General features: G+C 36.6%; 1 protein-coding gene across 4 annotated transcripts in view; it reads left to right on the top strand.

Annotated features, from left to right (window-relative positions):
• MYO16 (myosin XVI) overlaps nt 1-18,820 on the top strand; it is a 374,829-nt gene that overhangs the window by 293,581 nt on the left and 62,428 nt on the right. For all 4 annotated transcript variants that reach the window (XM_033052141.2, XM_033052140.1, XM_033052142.1 and 1 more), the window contains exon 28: nt 17,207-17,309. In XM_033052141.2, coding sequence (XP_032908032.1) covers nt 17,207-17,309 — 103 coding nt within the window. The remainder of the gene's footprint in view (nt 1-17,206; nt 17,310-18,820) is intronic.

The following is an 18,820-nucleotide window of genomic DNA, read 5'->3' as shown; positions in this document are numbered from 1 at the left end:
ATCTCTCAATACTACTGAATTTTTAGATTTGTGTATAAATAGAAATACAGAGCTCTTGGTCCAGAAGCAATGAAAAAGATCATCAGCATTGGGAAGTTTTTATTGGAGCCATCCATGCCACACAGGCCACAGCTTATCTTTCCTTGTAGAGGAGTGAAATTTTCACTTTACTCACCATGACAAGTTAACCTTCATATTCACATTCATTGCATTTGGATAATCCTTTCCATTTAATAGTTTAAGAGTGTGGCTAGGTTTTTTTATTCTATTGGTTGAAAAGTATGAAATTTTTAGGAAGAAAATATATTATTAGACTGCATTTCAAAAGTACTGTCAGTTCTTAATGCTGTATGTTTTTTCAGACTGCAGGTAAGAAAGAAATATTGAATTCAGAGATTATGAGTTACCTTTTCAAAAAGTTTCCTAAAAACCCTTCACTTGTTCTACATCTCTATATTGTCTTGGTAACTGGACAGGATATTTTCAGAAACCAGATAATTAGTTTTGGTGACTTTTTATAATGTATTAGCTTTGTTGGCTGTTCAGCCAAACTCTGGTCTTCTCTTACTATTCATTGATTGGAATGGGAAATTATTTTGTCATATTTCCATATAGGCTTACAGACTTGAAGCTGGTGGAGTTTTTCACCTTTCAAATTTTTAGTTTCTTTGCTGTCAAACTGGTATTTTTAGAATTCTAAAGAGAATTTGTGGCCCTAATCCCAACCTGAATTTACAAAAGATAGGGAATTACTATCCTCACTCACCATCCCTGCAGTCTTTGTGCATTTATTTTTGGGTCTTCCTTATCCATATAGGTAATGGGGTCAGAATGAAAAATAGTTATTAATTAAAATATCAAACTACGTTTTCTTTTTTTTTTTTTCTTTTTTTCTTTCTAGTTTATAAGAAGACAGGTTGTTTGAATTAGGGGACATTGTGGCAAAGGGATGGAATATTGGAAACCCTATATTCTACCAGCAATCAGACAGTAGCAGTGCATTCTTAACTGGATAAATTTGAATAAATTTCTATTGCTCTCTACTTAGGGATTAATATCACTTGTCTTTAACCTATTTATGAGTTGTATTTGAACTCCTACAATGGCTTAAGAGAGAGTAGCTAAAGAAATGTCATATTTTGCAAGAGCATATCTTCTTGACCTACAAAGCTTAACCATTATTTCTCTTGCTATCCTTTTGGCTTTACTGGTTCTGCTTCTGTTTTATCAAAGTAAAAGTTGACAGCTGTGAGGTGAACCCCTCAATCACCAAAGTTTGCTGATCAGAAGAGAAATCTTGTGAGAATTCTCATTATTAAATGGAAGCTGTGACACTTCTCAACGACTATATGATAAAATGAGAATTCATAAGTTGAGATGCTATTGAATCCTGTAAAAATAGGAAAACTAAGAAATCATATATGTGATTTCAACAGATTTGCCAACTCCAGATGCAGTGTTTCTGCAATTTATCTGCAGTGTTGGCTCAATTTCTAAAGCTCTGTGAGCAGAGAGACAGGGATCAGTTTTTACATTATCTTAAAACAGAAAACCTTGAGGAACACACATTTTACACTCCTGGAGATGTTTACCCATATATTTTGCTTAATATCTTCAGAATGGTTTTCAGTGGACTATATTTTTTTAATTCTAGCTTTGCTTTTTAAATCAAGGCAGTGGGACAAACAAAATTTTAAAGGGTTTAAAGTTTCCAGTTAGCAGCCTAAATTGTACACACAGATAAAGTATCCTAAAATATATTTTTTTCTTATAAAATAGAAAACAGTAAAATAGCCATAGAATTAGCAACTGTCTGCAGATGGCTGTTTCTTTCCAGTATTTAGTGTTTTGATATCTTATTTGAAATTATATCTAATTTAAAATAAGTCCAATTTAAAATATATCTAATTTAGAATAAGATATACAAAAAGCCCATTAGTATAAACAGTAATTTATTATGGTTTTGGTAGTTGGTGCCATGGAATAGGAAAAATAAGTATCAAGTGTCTGCTCTGTTTCCAATGCAGAACAATAGGGCTCAGAAACTCTCTGGGGCACAAACAGAGCCTCGTTATACAGGCTTAATATCTAGAATCTAATCTCTTTGCATCAGTTAATAAAATGGATCCTGGCTGACTTTTCTGTCATTCATCTCATGTGGTGCTCAGGGAAGAAATATAAAAGCCATTTGGAATATAAATTTTTAAAAGTAATTATAGTGATCAAAGACCCATGAGGTGACCACAGCAAAGTAGAAGAATACAGCCTGTTCAGGGATGTTCAGGTAAAAGTGAGGCAGTAAGATGCTCTCTCCCTCTGAAAAATTATTTATTGGTACCATCCTCCTCTACAAACACTCTATGTTCTCTAAATTGAAAAAGAAATTAAAATAAGTCCTTCTTTATCTTTCTACTTTAATGTTGTTCACCACGTTGCCGAACTACACACAGTTCTTTTCTCTCTCTGAATCTCAGTTTCCTTGCCCTAGGAAGAATTTATGCACTACTAATTTAGAAACTGATGTTCACATGTCCTATGTGTCTTCTGTCTGGAACACTGCCTAGCAGTGGAGACTGCAAGGTCCAGTTACACAGGTCCTTAAATGAGCATCTGTGTTAGCCTTCCCTACCAGTTCACAGGAAACACTCAGAGCTCAGGATAAACCTCTGTGGATTATTGGAACTGATAAGTAATTTGAGCTTTTCACTTAGCAGATGAGAATGGCAGGATTTCTTTGGCAAAAATCATATTGTTCAGAAAGCTCAAATTCTAATCAGCTGTTCCTTGAATTTATTTCTGCACTTTTTGAGTGTTTTTTGGAATTTCATTACTGTCTCTCAGGTTTCTAGTTGGTCTTACCTGGATTTAATTCTGTCAATTTACCCTTGTGTTTTTTGTCATGGAGGTCCCATCCTGCCTTCTGTGGCTGCTCAAGGAAGGGCAGAGAAAATTTCATAGCCTGAAGGAGAATATGAAGGGAATATGTAGAGACATTCCTTACAGTATTGTTTCAAGAAGAGATAAGTCTCTAGAATGTTATGATTTACTATTTCTAATAATCTTTTTATATTGCTTAAATTGTACCAATCTAATCTTTAGTTTTACTTAGGCTGATGCAGCCACAAAGATTTCTAAGTACAGTAATTTCACAATTATAAGCCGCACCATTTTGACTAAAATTTTGGTCCAAACCCGAAATGTGGCTTATAATCAGGTGCGGCTTATATACGAACAAAGAACAAAAAGTTGCTGTTTTAGTTTGGAGGACAGGTGTCTGCTGAGAAAGGCAGGAACTTCTCTTTGAAATGGAGAATGTAAACCCCCTCCCTCCAAATTATTATAATTTTGAAATCAAGGGGCTTTCAGGCAAAAATATGGGAATTAGGAATAACAGTTCTTTTCTAGAGAAATTAAAATAGAAATACAATACTACAAAGAAACAAACCCCAAACCCTGACACAGTCAGAGTACAACCTGACACCCCGTCAGGCAGGGTGTTGGTAGCAGTCCCATTAAATGGTGGCTGCATCCTCCTGCAGTGACAGATGTGATTCAGTTGGAGCAGTGCTCCTGCACAAGGTGCCCTTTGCCTCTGGAGGTCCAGTGGGGATGTGGAGAAATCCGGTTTTCCTCTGGAGTCCAGTGGAGAAAGGGGCTCCCTTAGTGTCCCAAAACCTCTGTTTTATCTTGGTAAGAAATGTTGGGCTCTTCCCCCTGGCTGGAGCAACTTCCAATGGGATGCAGTAATTTTATCAGTCACAGAGTGGGACTCAATGGGCCATGAGCAGAAAATGACTCGCTGGAGGAAGGATGGGTTGTGAAAAGATAAAGAACAATGCCCTGCCTGGTTTCAATGGATGGCCCATTAGCAGAATATCTGCCATTGAGATAAGGATCATCCTCAACAGATGGTGATAGAATCGATACCTTTTATCACATCCTGTATTGTAATGTGGGGCTTATAATCAGGTGCGGCTTATACATGGACAAAGAATGAAAAGTTGCCGACACCCGGATGTGCGTTTTATAATCAGGTGTGGCTTATAATCGTGAAATTACTGTAATTTATCCTGTTAAGGCAGGATCAGATGCTGGTTTGGAGGTACATGCCATACCTTCTTCCTTCTCATCCTCCTCCTTGTCTTCTTTCCCTTCCCCCTTCTTCCCCATCTTCCCCTCTTTTTCTCCTTCTCCCTCCTTTCATAATCTAAATTTACTCTCCCATATGAATAAGGTAAAAATATCTAAATCACCAACTTTAAGCTTTATTAAAAAAAATAAAAATAAAGATTTAACATTCTGATGATTTTTGTTTTAAAATAATTTAAAAACCTGGCATAACATCCATTTTAATAGGAAATCATAGGAAGGAAGAATATGGAACACAAGGATAATGGATTCTTATGGTAAGCATAGCAGTGAGGGTGAAACAAGTATGTTTGAGGATTGTGATAATTACAGGTTTTCCTCTGATTTTAGTATGAAGTTCTTAATTTATTCTTCAAGCTACACTGAGCTGCAGATCCTGAATTCTGTACTTTTAGTAAGAGCAGCATACATTGATAAGGAAATGCTCTAATATTGGTCTTTACATCAAAACTCTAGTGCTTCAGAGCACTAACTTATTATTAACTCTTTCAAGTAATTGTTTAGAGATCATTCTGAAGAGATATCTTTTTTTCTCAGGAAAGATCATGTTAATGCTGGTGTCATTGTTTTTTCAAGTAACATTATTTTTTCTGTCCTTTTCCTATAAAGCCCTTTCTAATAGTTACTGTAATATTTTCACCAAATTTGTGCTATTAGCTGGTGATGTATTGCACAGATGTGTTGTTCATGTTTGTAAATCATATGTGTGAGTCATCATCATATAGCTAAACTCTCTTCGTCCAGAAGTATTTTGTTGTTCCTTTCTTTTTCTTTTTCTTTTTCTTTTTCTTTTTCTTTTTCTTTTTCTTTTTCTTTTTCTTTTTCTTTTTCTTTTTCTTTTTCTTTTTCTTTTTCTTTTTCTTTTTCTTTTTCTTTTTCTTTTTCTTTTTCTTTTTTTTTCTTTTTCTTCTTTTTCTTTTTCTTCCCCTCGCCCTTTCTTTCCTCTTGAAAGCAGGGAAGTTATAATGTTTTATAATATATAATTTTTGAATTTAAAAAGTCAGCAGAACATTTCAGAGTCTCATGAGCAAGTCAGGGCACCAGTGAGAATGATGTAGAGAGCAGATTGCAAAGTGATGGGTCATCATCACACAGGCCCTTTCAGCTTTATTGTCTGCTATGCAGTACCAGTAATCTCACAGAGCACTACATTGATACATGCCATGGTACTTAAATCTTTGCAAGGGGAGCAAGAAGTAATCTGACTGGTGCTACAGAAGCAGTATTTCATTAAAGTAGATGTAATGATATCAATTTATATCAAATGGCAGTCTTGCCATTGTGGAGTTTGTTGCTTCAGACCTAGAGCTGGAAGTGATGTTTTTGATTGAGGGTAATCATTTTGTTCTTTCTTTCAGAATGCAAGCAAAGGTGAGTAAATGAAGGATCTTAAAATCATCAGTTTTGAGGGCACTTCAAATGCAAATTCATAAACCTGGTAGTGACTAACTCCCTGTGAGGAATGAAGGTCGTCCTTGAAGTAAGCTGTCATTTTCAAAATGTCTGTGTCCTTGGGAATTTTGGTAACTACTATAGAATCATAGGATGGTTTGGATTGGAAGGGGCCTTAAAGATCCTGTTGCTCCAAACGACCTGCCATGGTCACCTTTCACTATACAGGGTTGCTCAGAGCTGCATCCAACCTGGCCTTGGACATTTCCAGGCATAAGGCATCCACAGCTTCTCTGAGCAACCTGTTCCAGTGTCCTTCTGACCCCACAGCAAAGAATTTCATCCTAATATCTAATTTAAACCTGTGTCCTTTCAGTTTAAAGCCATTCTCCCTTGTGCTATCATTTCCTGTCCTTGTCAAAAGTCCTTCTCTGGCTTTCCTGTAGTCCACCTTTAGTTCCTGGCAGGCCACAGTAAGGTCACTCCAGAGCCTTTTCATTTCCAGGGTGAACAACCCCAGCTCCCTCAGCCTGTTTTTGCAGAATAGTGGATGTTCCAGCTCTCTATCTTCATGGCCCTCCTTGGGATTTGCTCCAACAGATCACTCTCTGTCTTGTTCTGAGGACTCCAGAGCCGGACACAGCATTCCAGATGAGGAATTACAAGGGGAGAGTAGAGGGGCAAGATCCCTTGACCTGCTGGTCACACTTTTTTTTCGATGTATGTTGGCTTTCTGGACTACAAATGCACATTGCCAGCTCATGTCCAGCTTCTCATCCACCAGCACCCCGAATAAAGCACTCAGATAAAGAAGTGTCATTGGTAAATCCCAGCTGCCAGCTCAATCCCACGTGACTACTAGCACATTCCTTCCTCAGTGGGGTGGGGGAGAGAATTAGGAGAGAAGTCAGAAAACTCATAGGTTGAAACAAATACAATTGAATAGAGAGAAATGAAAAATAAATAATTCATTCTCTGTATCCTGTTGGCAGACAGGTGTTCAGCCATCTCCAGGAAAGTATTTCATTCTGCATACTGGTGATTTGGGAAGACAAACACCATCACTCTGAAAGTTCCCTCTTCCTTTTTCTACCCCCAGCTTTTATTTGTTGTTTTCCTTTTACGAACCTTTTGAATAGGAGAACCCAGTTTAGGATAATTTGCAGCACAGAATTACTCTAAATTACTAATTCCTCATGAAACCTTACTGATAGGGGTTGATCATACTGTAGGAGATGACCAGAATGCTCTGGCATTCTTCCTGACAAGCCTGAAATTGAAGTAAATCAACCTGAGGAATTTCTGAATTATAACTAGGTGTGTGGGACTGTTTTAGAGGTTACAGAGTATTTCAAATCTACTTGCACAATGTGATAGTGTAGTCAGAGTTACCAGGCTACTCATATTATGGAAAAAAATAAATAGCTTTTTCCATACAGTCTGGCCTATTGGACTATTCTGTTTTATCCCCTTTGGAGTTGTTTCTATGTGTCCATTTGGCTTGTTTGCCCCATTGTCCCCATTAGGTTCTTTTTGATATTTTAGAAACAAGAAATGCACGAGATAACTTCATATGCCTGTGGTGACTTGCCTAATTAACCAGGACTTAATTTGTAGGGTGCAAAGAAAAGTGATTACTTTTAGGATGGGATTCAGCTGACTTGTCTTTATCCATTTTTGGTTTATCTATTTTTGCAGGCATTTCCCAGACTCAGTGTAGCTCCATTTTATGGCAAAGGAAAGAATTAATGTTTTGCAACAGGCTCTAAAATAATCAGATAACAACATTTTGGAGTCGAGACAGATGCAGTTTTTGAAGCTATATCATGGCATCATCAGTTCTCTAGCCCACAGAATTAGTATTGTAAATCCAAAGTGTCAGTCCTTATGTTACATGTCACAGTTTGAACAGTACAGTGGGTATGGTAAAGCTGAGAGTGTACAAATGACTGACTATACGAGAAAAGAATTTCTCTTTTGACTGGGGTTTTCAGTGGAAGGCCAGACACCTAAATTTATTTAGAAGGCATCTAGCTGTATTTTGAAGGCAAAAATAAATATCAGCCTTGTTTGCTAGGCATCTTCAGAATCTTATAATGCAACCCTCATTTGCTAAAGCAATTACAAATGTGTAAATATGTGTAAACTGTTGAAGCCAGTTGAATTATTCATGTCTGTCATACACTTAACAGTTCTACAAGATTGACAAGAAAAGGGGTCCCTTGAGCAGGAGGATATAATTAGGTCATTAAATAGCCAGATACAGGGAAATAAAGATGACATGGTCAGTTAAGTCTGACAGCTCCTAACTTTCAAATGTTTGGTGTGAAATCTGAATAATCTTCCAGCATTATGTATATTACATTTAGTACAGAATGCATAAAACTTAGTGAAGCTTCTTGCAGACTCTATTGATTTGTGCAATAGAGAGTGTCTCAGTTTTTAGTCTGTTTCAGTGAGAACTGTTCTCCCTCCACTGCTAGGTGCATACATCTACATTAATTTCCTTAGGCAATCATAAAACTATTGGACACCCACAAGCACAATTCTAGCTGAACTGTTTCAGCAGTTCTTGTGGTTTTATTTATTTTAATGTCAAGATCTGTGAAATTTTAAAATGTTTATTTTATTTCTAGATTTAAGTGCCACCTCTGCTTTCCACTAACACTTGACATTTCTTATCCCTCAGATTTAACAAAATGTTTATTAGATCGCTAAATAACCTTTATATTCCTTATAAAAATCTATGCATGTTTTAATCTGTGAATTTTAAAGCTTCTGCTGTTTCTAAACATGGAGAAGCATTGTCACAAGGTACTAAAATATGTACTACAGCACTGGTATTCATCTAAAAGCATTGATTATAAAAATAGATATAATTTGTACAAAAATAAGCGTAATGAAAGTTCTTGACCCATATCTCACAAACTCAGTTTGATGTGCCTATAACCAGTAGCTAACAACTTTATTTCAGAACCTTAAGGTTCCAACAAAAATCGTTATTGAGTACTTCATAATTTGCTGACATCACATAATGACGAAGATAATGGACATAGATTTATGTGTGGTAGTAAGAAATTCAGTTAAATGCCTGCCACAGAAATAAACCTGTTAAAATATTATCAACTACTAATATTTTCACTAATCCTTATACATTGAAACTTTTCTAAGGAAATGCTTTCTAGAAATGCTGTCCTCTTAAATTTATACAAACAGCATACATTTAGAATAAATATTTTAAAGAAGTTTATTTAATGTCAGTTGCACTATGCAGGAAATTTGAATTATGGGATTAAGGTGCAAATTGTCACATAGATTAATTTTTAATTTTTTCCTGTAAAATTTTAAAGTAATTCTTTGTTATTTATTGCTTAATTAAATATGTCTGTGTAATTTCAATGCTTAGAAAAGTATTAGTTGATCTTGAGTGCTGATTTTTTATTGTCATAGGACTTGTATAGATGCAGTCCAGCTGCCTCACACTCAAAAACAACTGTGACCCTTCTGCTGTTTCTTCTTTCCGTGGCTCTGCAGCTGTTAAATTCTTTCCACTCAACTCAGATATTCATGGCACCCTTTTTCTCTTTATCCATATCTTGATATTCTTTACAACTATTTAATCTTCAGCATAAGAAACTGGAATGACACTTCCTAAAGCTAGATTTCCTAGTCAGGCTGAATAATAGTAGGCAGTTTATACTGGTGATATCTGAGAGCAAACACAAAATCCTATGCAAGCATGCACATAAAATCCTCCTATGCATCTTAATCACTGGATCTTACTTTGCTTTCTTGTTTAGACCAATGTGGCGTAACATCATCTGTTTTAGCAGAATTACTCCAGCTGTATTCCAGTCTAAATGAGAGCAGAATCTGGTCCACTCTTGGCACACGACCTTAGCATATCTTGGAAAATGATGCATTTGGACAGTTTGTCTAACCATTATGAAATCCAGAGCCAGGAGAATCTCTGTTACCCAGACTGATAGTATTCACAGGGTTCAGAGGCACAAGGGAAGCTCCCACAGAAGAGAGCAGCAGTAGGGATGATCTCACAGAGAAGCTATTTTGCCATTTAGTTTAAAAAGGTCCAAAAATCATTCCCCATAATCCAAATAAATGTTGCCTAAGCTACTGGTGAGTATTGTGGGAAGGATTTTATATGTTCCCATTCCTCTTTGGTTGAGTACTGATTGCACAGGAGAAAAAAACACCAAAAGGAATGAAGAAATAAAGCATTATCTAGGTGGAACAGTAAATCTAATCCCATTTCTTGTAAATATCACAATTTCCATTTGATTCTGGTTTTACTTTCTGCTTCTGCAAAATGCAAATATCTCAGAATATTTCCCAATGAGCTGGGCAGTGCCTTCTTGGCAAACAGTGAGCCACTGAAGTAGCAATGTCACCAGGAGACCAAGCGGGAAAGTTGTACAAGCCCATTGAAACACTTTTGATTTTGATGCCCTATTATTCATGGCTGTGTCTGTAGAGAAAGGGAAGGAGCTTCACTGGACACCAGTCTACATCACCTTTGTGTTAAACACAATCAAATTAGCAGGTTAACAAAGAAATTTAATTTTTTTCTATAGCCCATATATTCTGTGTACAGTGAAGCATTTTATGGCCCCATGTGCATGTTGGTGGGATGCCCAAGTATGAAGATGTAATTAGCTGTGGAAAAGACCTACCTAGCAAGACCTAAATGTAAACATTTGCTGAGGTAGAGTCAGATGTGTGTTTATAGATGTAATAGAGCTGCCTGTTTGCTCAATACTGGCGTATTTCTGAGACAATGTGTGATTTTTGCCAATTTTTAAAGTAAATTTATTTTACATTGCTTTATCAAGATGAAATGGGAATGTCAGCTTTAAGTAAGATGCTGCAAAAGTATTGTAAATCTTTAGCTAATCTTTAGCAGATGTTGCGAATTCATATTTTTTTTTATTTGCATAGTTGAATCCACTAATCCCAAGAGCTGAACTATAATTTATATTCTACTCACTATTCTGCTGCCACATTGTCTGAGATGAGGAAGCCTCTGCTTAATTACAGGAAGTATATGAATAAATAATCCAGGACTAAGACACACATGTCTTCATTACTTCTTTTCTTCCGAAACTGAAATTCAGATGTCTGACAAAGATTAAGGGTCGCAAAACCTAATGAAAAAAAAAAGCATAAAACTCAGGAAACAAATCATTCTTCCAATTAATTTCTTTATCATCTCTCATAAGGTAGTATCTTTATCTGAGAATTTTTTCTTATTTTTTATTCAGTCTAAATTAAAACATCCCAAATGGACACTTCTGCAAAGATGTTTTGATCCAGTGGATTTCATAGTCATGACCCTCCCTCAAAAGTCTGTACTGAGCTCTACATTGGCCCAGTGGCTGACTCACATTTGAGTCACTGTAAAATTTTGTTCTGGGGATTTTCTGAGTATTCTTTGAGTTTTATTTCTTAGTCCTAAATTTTGCTCTTTTATCTCAGTTGCATGTCATTTATTGTCACTCTGAGTACCTTTTCATTTTTCTACAGACATATTAAAGCATGCTATATATTTCCCTATGACTCCTTGTTATAGGAAGTGAATTTTTAATTGTTGAAGTTAAGAATCAGTATATTTTACCAGAAAAAAAATCCAGAGGCATCTATAAAAACCAGGTAAAACTACAATAACTGGTCAGTTTCTAGTAAGATCACTTTTGGCATTATTAGTTTTCCAAAATTAAAAAAAAATATTTTTGCCCTTAATTCTTATTGGTCTGCAGAACTGGTTGCTTAAGATTGTGTTGCTTGTTCACAATTAAGATATTAAAAAAACAATATTGGTATGATAGACAGGTACTTTGAAGTTTTGGTTCATTGCCATATATATTTATTAATTTTTTCAGGTACATCCTGCTTCATGCTCACATTTACAACATTCTGAATTATTTCTGTAGGTGTCTGTGAAGCAGTCTTGGTGGAAATTTTTCATGGAAAGGTGAACCTTATAGTCTTCTTAGACTGAATTTTTGTAGTCCTATAAAAGAAGCCCCAAATGCATCTGTCTGGTGTAATCTGTTATTTCTAAAAGCATCTTTTTCTTCTTCACATCCAAATTCTGTCTCAAAAATTTTGAATACCTGCTTTGCTTCTTAATGTTTATGCCCTCTAATAAGATATTTATTGTCATATATATTGTATAGAGATTGACCAAATCACTTTTGTTTTCTTGAAAACTATGGCTATCTATTTCCTCTTTTCTAATTATCTGGAATTTCCCATGTTCCTCATATTTCAAAAATAATTAGACTATTCCTTCAAGAAAAATAGAATATAACAGAGGGAAGAGGAAATAATGAATATTTATCCTTTATATAAAGGTAAAATTAATCAAAATTCCATCCTATACTTTGCTGCTCACTGATTTTATAAGTTTTCTACTGAAAATTTTTCAGGCAATCTCTCTTCTGTAGATAGGCTGTCTAGATGTTTCAGCCTTCACTTGATAGACTTTTCAAATGCAAACCTTACCTAACCCACTCTTCCAATCCTCCCCAAATCCAAACAAACAAAACTAAAAATCCTGAGTAATAAACACACAGTGACAAGTTTGGCAAACAAAGTCCATTTCTTTCACATACTTCAGGTATCAACAATTAATGATTGTCAAAGAAAGAGTAAAGGAAGTATAGAAAGGAGAAAAAAGATGCTTTATCAAGACAGCACAATCTGAATCTTTATAATGGCAATTTTTTCATTTCTTGCAGAAATATGGGAGAAAATTTAATTTTTATTTTTTCCCTTTAATCACTACCTTTTGAATAGATCTTATTAAGTCATACCAGTTGACCTTGGCAAACAGAGTATATTGTAGGAAGCAAAAGAAAGAGAAAATTAAACTACCATGTAATGAATCATACTGACAAGTGTGTCACTCATTTTTCCATACATAAGTTGTGTTTGGATATTTAAAAGTTCATAACTTATCAGTATTTTAAAGCAGTTACCTGCCAGCCATATGTGATTTTTATTTTTTAAGCAACAAGACGAAGACATGGAAAGAAGGAGCTTCCTCCAGGAAAGATTTGACTCGTGGTGTTAGAAACTATCCTCTAACTGAGGGTATTGGATTGCAGTCAGTATCTACCTTTATTATTTTTTGTGTTTCTTTCTTAATTAGGCAAGAGAGAGACCTGAGGATGAGAACAGAAAAACAACTAACCAACAAAAGTAGTTCTGTGGCTTCAGTTCAAAGACATCATTTATTAAGCTATTGATTTGGAGCGGCTTGTTTTTCTGCCCTTTGTTCTTGCCGTGTTTTTTCCTTTAGTGTCTTCTATCACACTGTGCAATTGCAATTGAGTCAGCCGTGTTTATTCCAATGCTTAAAGATTTGCTGTGCATACAGAACTGGGAGTACAGCCCTACAGCCCATTTGTGCACACTCTGTGTAAATCAAGTAGTGTACTGAGCCTATGAATATTGCTGGGGGTTACAGTGCCTGCCTGAACTGCAGAATATTCTGTCTTGGGGAAAAACAGCCTGCTGGATCTTGTCAGCTGTGCACTTAGGGAGGTGAGGAAGAAAACGATTAGATAACATCCTTATCTATGAAGACCCAAGAGAACAGAGGTTTCCCTATTCACAAGCTATTGGCAGCAGTATCTACTCCAAACAAACAGAAAATTTCCCTGATAGAGCACATCATTCGGAAGCAGAGGAAGAGAGGTCAGAGCACATTTCTGCAACACCAGAGAATCCTGGCCAGTCTGTACATGCTCACAGTGTGAGCCTGTCTAGCCAGAATATCTTTCTTCTCTTTATGCCTCTGAAAATGACAAGTTAGGACAAGGAGGGTGCTAAAGGAGAAAGCTGGGGGAAAAAGAAAAATGGATCTTCTTTTACACTGGTGTCATGTGGATGGTGCTGGGGAGACCCCCCTTCACCCCAATAGCAGTGTTCACTGTCTCAGCTTGTGACTAGAAGAGGGCTTGCATTTACTTCCTAATAAGCAGTACATTAGTCTTGACATGGCAATGGAGTGGTGTTAATTCAAATTAATCATTTAGATCTCCCTGGTTTGTATTTTATTTTGGATACCTTAGTGAATGAGTTGCTCTGGCTAGCCATGAAATGCTTTTTTTTTTTTTTTTTAAGCTTCCTGAGTATGAAGGAGATTCGCTTTGTCTAATATCAGATACCTAGGCTGGAGGCAAGAGCATCTTTATACTCAATGGAAAGCTATGTTGGTCTTACAGTGCACAGTTCATCTGACCTATTGTAAACATCAATATTACAGTAAGGAATACGACACCAGAATACTCAATTCTGCTGAATCTTAAGAAAGTCTAGACAAGTAACTTGTCCAAGTTTAGCTGAAATGTATTTCATAGGATTAAATACCTTTTTTTTAGCAAGGTAGCACTGAGTATGCTTTCTGGATTCCTTAGGGTCCTCTCTAAAGCCCTGCAAATACATTCTGCTTTATCTACTGAGGGCAAAATGTGACCTGTCAGGTGGGAAGAAGCCTGGTACTTAATTGGATTTGTTCATTCACTTCAGAGTAAACAAAGGCTGGAGTGTTGGGGAAGAATTCTCTGTAAGGGAAAATTTCAAAGACTCCCCAGATTTCATTTCCCTAGAAGCAAGCCCCTTTGTTGTAAGTAATTCAAGTTTATTTATAAAAGCCTGCACATTAACGTTAGTGTTCTTGTTAGGAATTTCTGTGATAAATGCTGAAAAAGAATAAGTTCTTTTGCTATTCCTGAGACTGATTAAATTTAAGATGCTATTAAATTATTATGTCTACATGGAAACAAAGTCAATCCATAGTAAAAAGTATCTGATATCCAAAAGATATTTTGCATTTTGATAATAAGGTCACACTTGAAAGTTTTTTATTTCTTTCTTCATATCTTAGTTCATTGTCAATTAAAGAAAAATATTTTCCTTTTTTACACTCATTTAAAGCTAAGTGCAGAAGAAATTATGTAAGCTTATGGTTAGACCATGCCTTCTGTCCAGGACAAATATGGGCTGCCACCAACAGGTGTAGTCCTCTTATTCCCATTCATTCAGGAACTTACATTAATTCCCTGGCATTGACACAGGCATGTGCACAGCTGGACTGATTGGGGACCATTGTGTCTGAAAAATAGCTGCAAACTTGGTGGTTTTCTTATCTTTGTACAAGACATGGTTGAAAATGGTTGATAACAGATGACAACACGAGACATAAAGGTACTTTTTCATTCTGGGTGCTTAGCCAGTAGATTTGAACCAGTGATAGGACAAATAAGGGATCTCTCTTTGACCCTCTGTTAGTTACCCTGCAGGATGAGTAGCCCAGTCAGACAAGGAGACATAGAGGGGAGCTTCCTCTCAGTCACCCAGAATGAAAGTCTGGACTTCTCCTCTGAGTCCATCCGTGGCCAGTGGAGAAAGGCACCTCCAGAGGGCAATGTATTCTCATATTATCAAAAAAAAAAAATCTAGAATTCACAGAATAAGTCACCCTGTGGCTTCACAGACTGTTTATGGAACAAGGTGATTAACTTAGGCTAGGAGCTTTTCAGTGTCTGACACAGGGAAAAGTAGATCGTCTTCCAAATGTCCTGCAGTATTCACAGAGGAAGTTTATGGCAGAGTTAAATTTCCATAGCTTCCTCTTTCTCTACTACCATAACCCATCCTTCTTTTCTAAGATACAGCTTGCTTTAACAGAAAGAAGGGAATTGTGAACTCTGAATAGACTTCCAGGATAATGTGGTGGAATTTCAGAGACTTTAAGAGCTGGAGGAAAATGGTGGATCATTTTTGTCTGGCATCCTACATAATATAGGTTGTAAGGAATGTTTGGCTGTCCTTGAATCCTTATCATTTGCATATCTTTAAAGAAAACTTGAGCCAAATAGAACTTCAAACTTTTAAATTTTAATTTGGGTTTGTTTCAGGAGGGAAATGTTTCTTTGGGTTTCTGCTGTAAGGGAGTTTCAGGCTGACCACTTCTGCAGTTACTTCTTCATGCATTGTGAGTCAAGGCTTAGTCATCTTTGCTTCAGTCAGCAGTTGCTAAGCTTTCCAACACCTCTGATGTTAGATTTTCAAGAAAAACCTGTTCATACAACTAGGAAAACAAGGTGACCCCAGCCTTAATAGAAACCCATAAGATAAATGTCTTTGTGACCATACATCTAGTGGAATCTTGTGAAAGTGCTGTCCCCAGCTTTCTAATGCTAATCTGGTGTGTGAGACTAAACACAAGCATCTGTGGTGAAGTTTTGGATCCTTCTTACCAACAGTGCTCCAAACAGATCCTGGGCACAATTTGGGAACTATAACAGGCTAGTGACCAGGCAAAGAAGGCAGCTTATTCATAGTTACACTCGGTTGGAAGGGGCATAAATAAATCATCAGGCCAGGGTTTTGCCAGATGGTTTCTATGCCAGAGAAACAGTCCCTCTCACTTTTCATTTACCAATATAGACTTAACCATGGGACTGCTACCAGACAATAGAATATTTCCAGAACTGAGGTACCCAAGGGTCTGTGCAGCTGCACAAAACTAGAAGTCTAGGTGAAATGTGGACCTATAGCAGTTTACCTGCAGATGTTGCTCCGGAGTTGCCACAGTTTCTGGGACAATTGACTTGGAGTCATTCTAGCACTGCAGCTTTGCCTACCATAGTGTGTACAAAGGGTCCCAAGACTGCACAGTTTTGGATTGCAGCTCAGTTATAGGTGAATTCAGCTGTTAAATAAATAAATAAAGCGTCAGGAAATGTAATTAGCACACAAACTTCAAAACTTATCAATTTCACTGGGAGTTTAATCAAAAGTGACATGTTTGCAAAGTGTATATCCTTTTCAAAGTCTGCCTTTTTGTAATGAAAAGGCATTCTGATTCATTACATGCAGTCAGATCTAGACAGAGGAATACCCCCGAGAAAGTATAGTAATATTATGTAGCATTAAGATGTAAAAAATTAATCCATTTAGTAATGTTACAATAAAATTAGTAAGTTCAAATAAATTTGAATTTTATACTTTATTGGATTTTGTATTACTTAAGTTTCCTTCCTTGATATTTTTATCTGGTGCATCAAAGAGCCCTTTAATATCCGGCATTTTCTGTCTTGGAAGGTACTCAATGCTATAATCAAGCCTCCTCTTGAACTTCTTTCCAGTAGTGCAAACTGATCGAGTTCCTGGAAATCTCTTTGCTACATGACTTTCTGTTCAAAATGAAAATTTATTTCACACTAATGAAAATAATTTTTGTCAGTGTCACTTTCTTATGAATTACTCTTCAGGAAGCATAAGTTGTATGACATACTGAAAACATATTTTCCTCCTTTCAATGACCCAGTTCAGTCCCAATGATCTTGACTGGGGAATCTTTTCATTCCTTTGGCATTGATTTTCAGTGAGGCATCCAAAGAACTGACAGGAAGCAAATTTGGGTTTTAGGCATCACTTGATATTAACCAAGGTCATGTCTAATAATATATAAGATTTAGAGTGGTTTGCCTTCTTGTTTTTTTCACCCTGATCAGAATCCCAAGCTTCCAGTTTGGATATCAGAGTTTTGAGAGTCAAAGGAAAACTGACAATTTCTACAAAGATGTCAACTAGGCCAACATTAGAGTAACTCTGCTTCTGCTGATTTTTCTAGGTATAAAGATTTGGCTGATACAGCAGCAGGAGAGAAGAAGAAGCTGAGTGCCAAGGAGAGATGTCGTCTTGTTCTTCAGCAGTGTAAATTACAAGGCTGGCAGGTTTGTGATCTACAAAGCAATTAAAATATCATTTTTTAAACAAGCTAGCAGAGTCATTCCCATTGGTGGCAAGCCACCAGATCCTTTGCAGCAGTGTATTCCTTTGGCATTTAATGTATGCTTAGGTAAATTATCAGACTGATTTTTGGAGTTTTATGAGTAGCTGTGATCATTGTGTCAAAAAATCAGGGTGTTCTTGTGGAAAGAAAAGTATTCAATTAACTATGCACTCTGTGTAAATTTTTAATCCAGATTTTTGAAGGTATTGGGTATATGCATTTTAGTGGACAAATGGTTCCTGAATAACACTGCATATTTTATTTCTTTAAAATCCAATGCTAAATGCTCTACTGTCATAACAGGGTAGAGACAAAAGAGCTAATTAGGATTTCCCAGTTAGTCCACAAATACAGCAGGGAACCTGAGGTTGTCGTACATCAAGTAGAGTTTAGAAGAAAAAAAAAAGTACCAAACACTAAACAGGAAACTATCAACTCTCTATCCTGTCTCCTGATTCTATTTATATCCTAGTTAATTCTCACCAGTATGAAGAGTGCAAGGTGGATGTCTCCATTTGTCCAGAGTACTCAGTTGTCTGCTTTGGATAGCTTTGTAATTGAGTAGGACTGATTTCTTTAATATGTGCATTTTAAAAAGAAAAATATGTTTCCTTGCATAGTATGGAAGCTATTGAGTAGAAATGAAGTTTTCTGTGGCTTCACATACAGAGCATTCCTGCAGGCAGTGTGAGCTTCAGATTCAGGCTTTTTTCCTGCCTAGCAGGACTGAAATCTATTACACAAGAGAGCATCCAGAACAATTTCAGGGACAGCGGTGAAGTTAGGGGACTGGACAGTGGTTAGGGCATTCCTATAGGCTTCTTCAATTTAAAGAATGGATTCTTCGAATTAATGTGTGACCTCTGAGTATTAGGATGCCTAGAAGAGTTTCTGCAAGCTGTTTGTAAAGGCCAGGGACTAAGTCAGAATGTGTGCTATGGGTATTTCTCAGTGGCCCAGATTCCTTAGTAACAACAGGAGCAAAAGCAGGCCCCCACTAGACTGGGAGCACACATAGATGATCACCTGCACTCAGACACATAAGAAAATTTTTATTTCATCAAAAATACTGTTTAAAGACACATATTAACCACCAAGCAAAGTAGAGGGCACATACAGCCCCTCTCCCTCAATAGAAAAGACTAAGAGACTGAAAAAGATAACAATATTAAACTAGACTTGCTTTTCCTACCCAGGTGTTGTAAGTTTGCTCTGATCTTCTATGTGATGCAGACATCATTATCACAAGGTTCCTTATAAAAAAATCCAATCATTAATATCTAGAAACTGTGCCTTCACTTACAAGTACCTGGAGATGAGAGAGCCTCTCACCTTTAGAACTTATGTGGGGATACAAGCTTGGCATTGGACAAAAGCTGTGTAACAGTAATTGTATAGTGTGCTCCAGTCACGAAACACAGAGCAGGATGCCTATCCAGTTTATTTCCCCAG

Source organism: Catharus ustulatus, chromosome 2 (assembly GCF_009819885.2).
Source record: "Catharus ustulatus isolate bCatUst1 chromosome 2, bCatUst1.pri.v2, whole genome shotgun sequence".
Taxonomy (NCBI): domain Eukaryota; kingdom Metazoa; phylum Chordata; class Aves; order Passeriformes; family Turdidae; genus Catharus; species Catharus ustulatus.
Note: the sequence above shows the minus strand (reverse complement) of the source record. Positions and strands in the feature narration are given on the sequence as shown.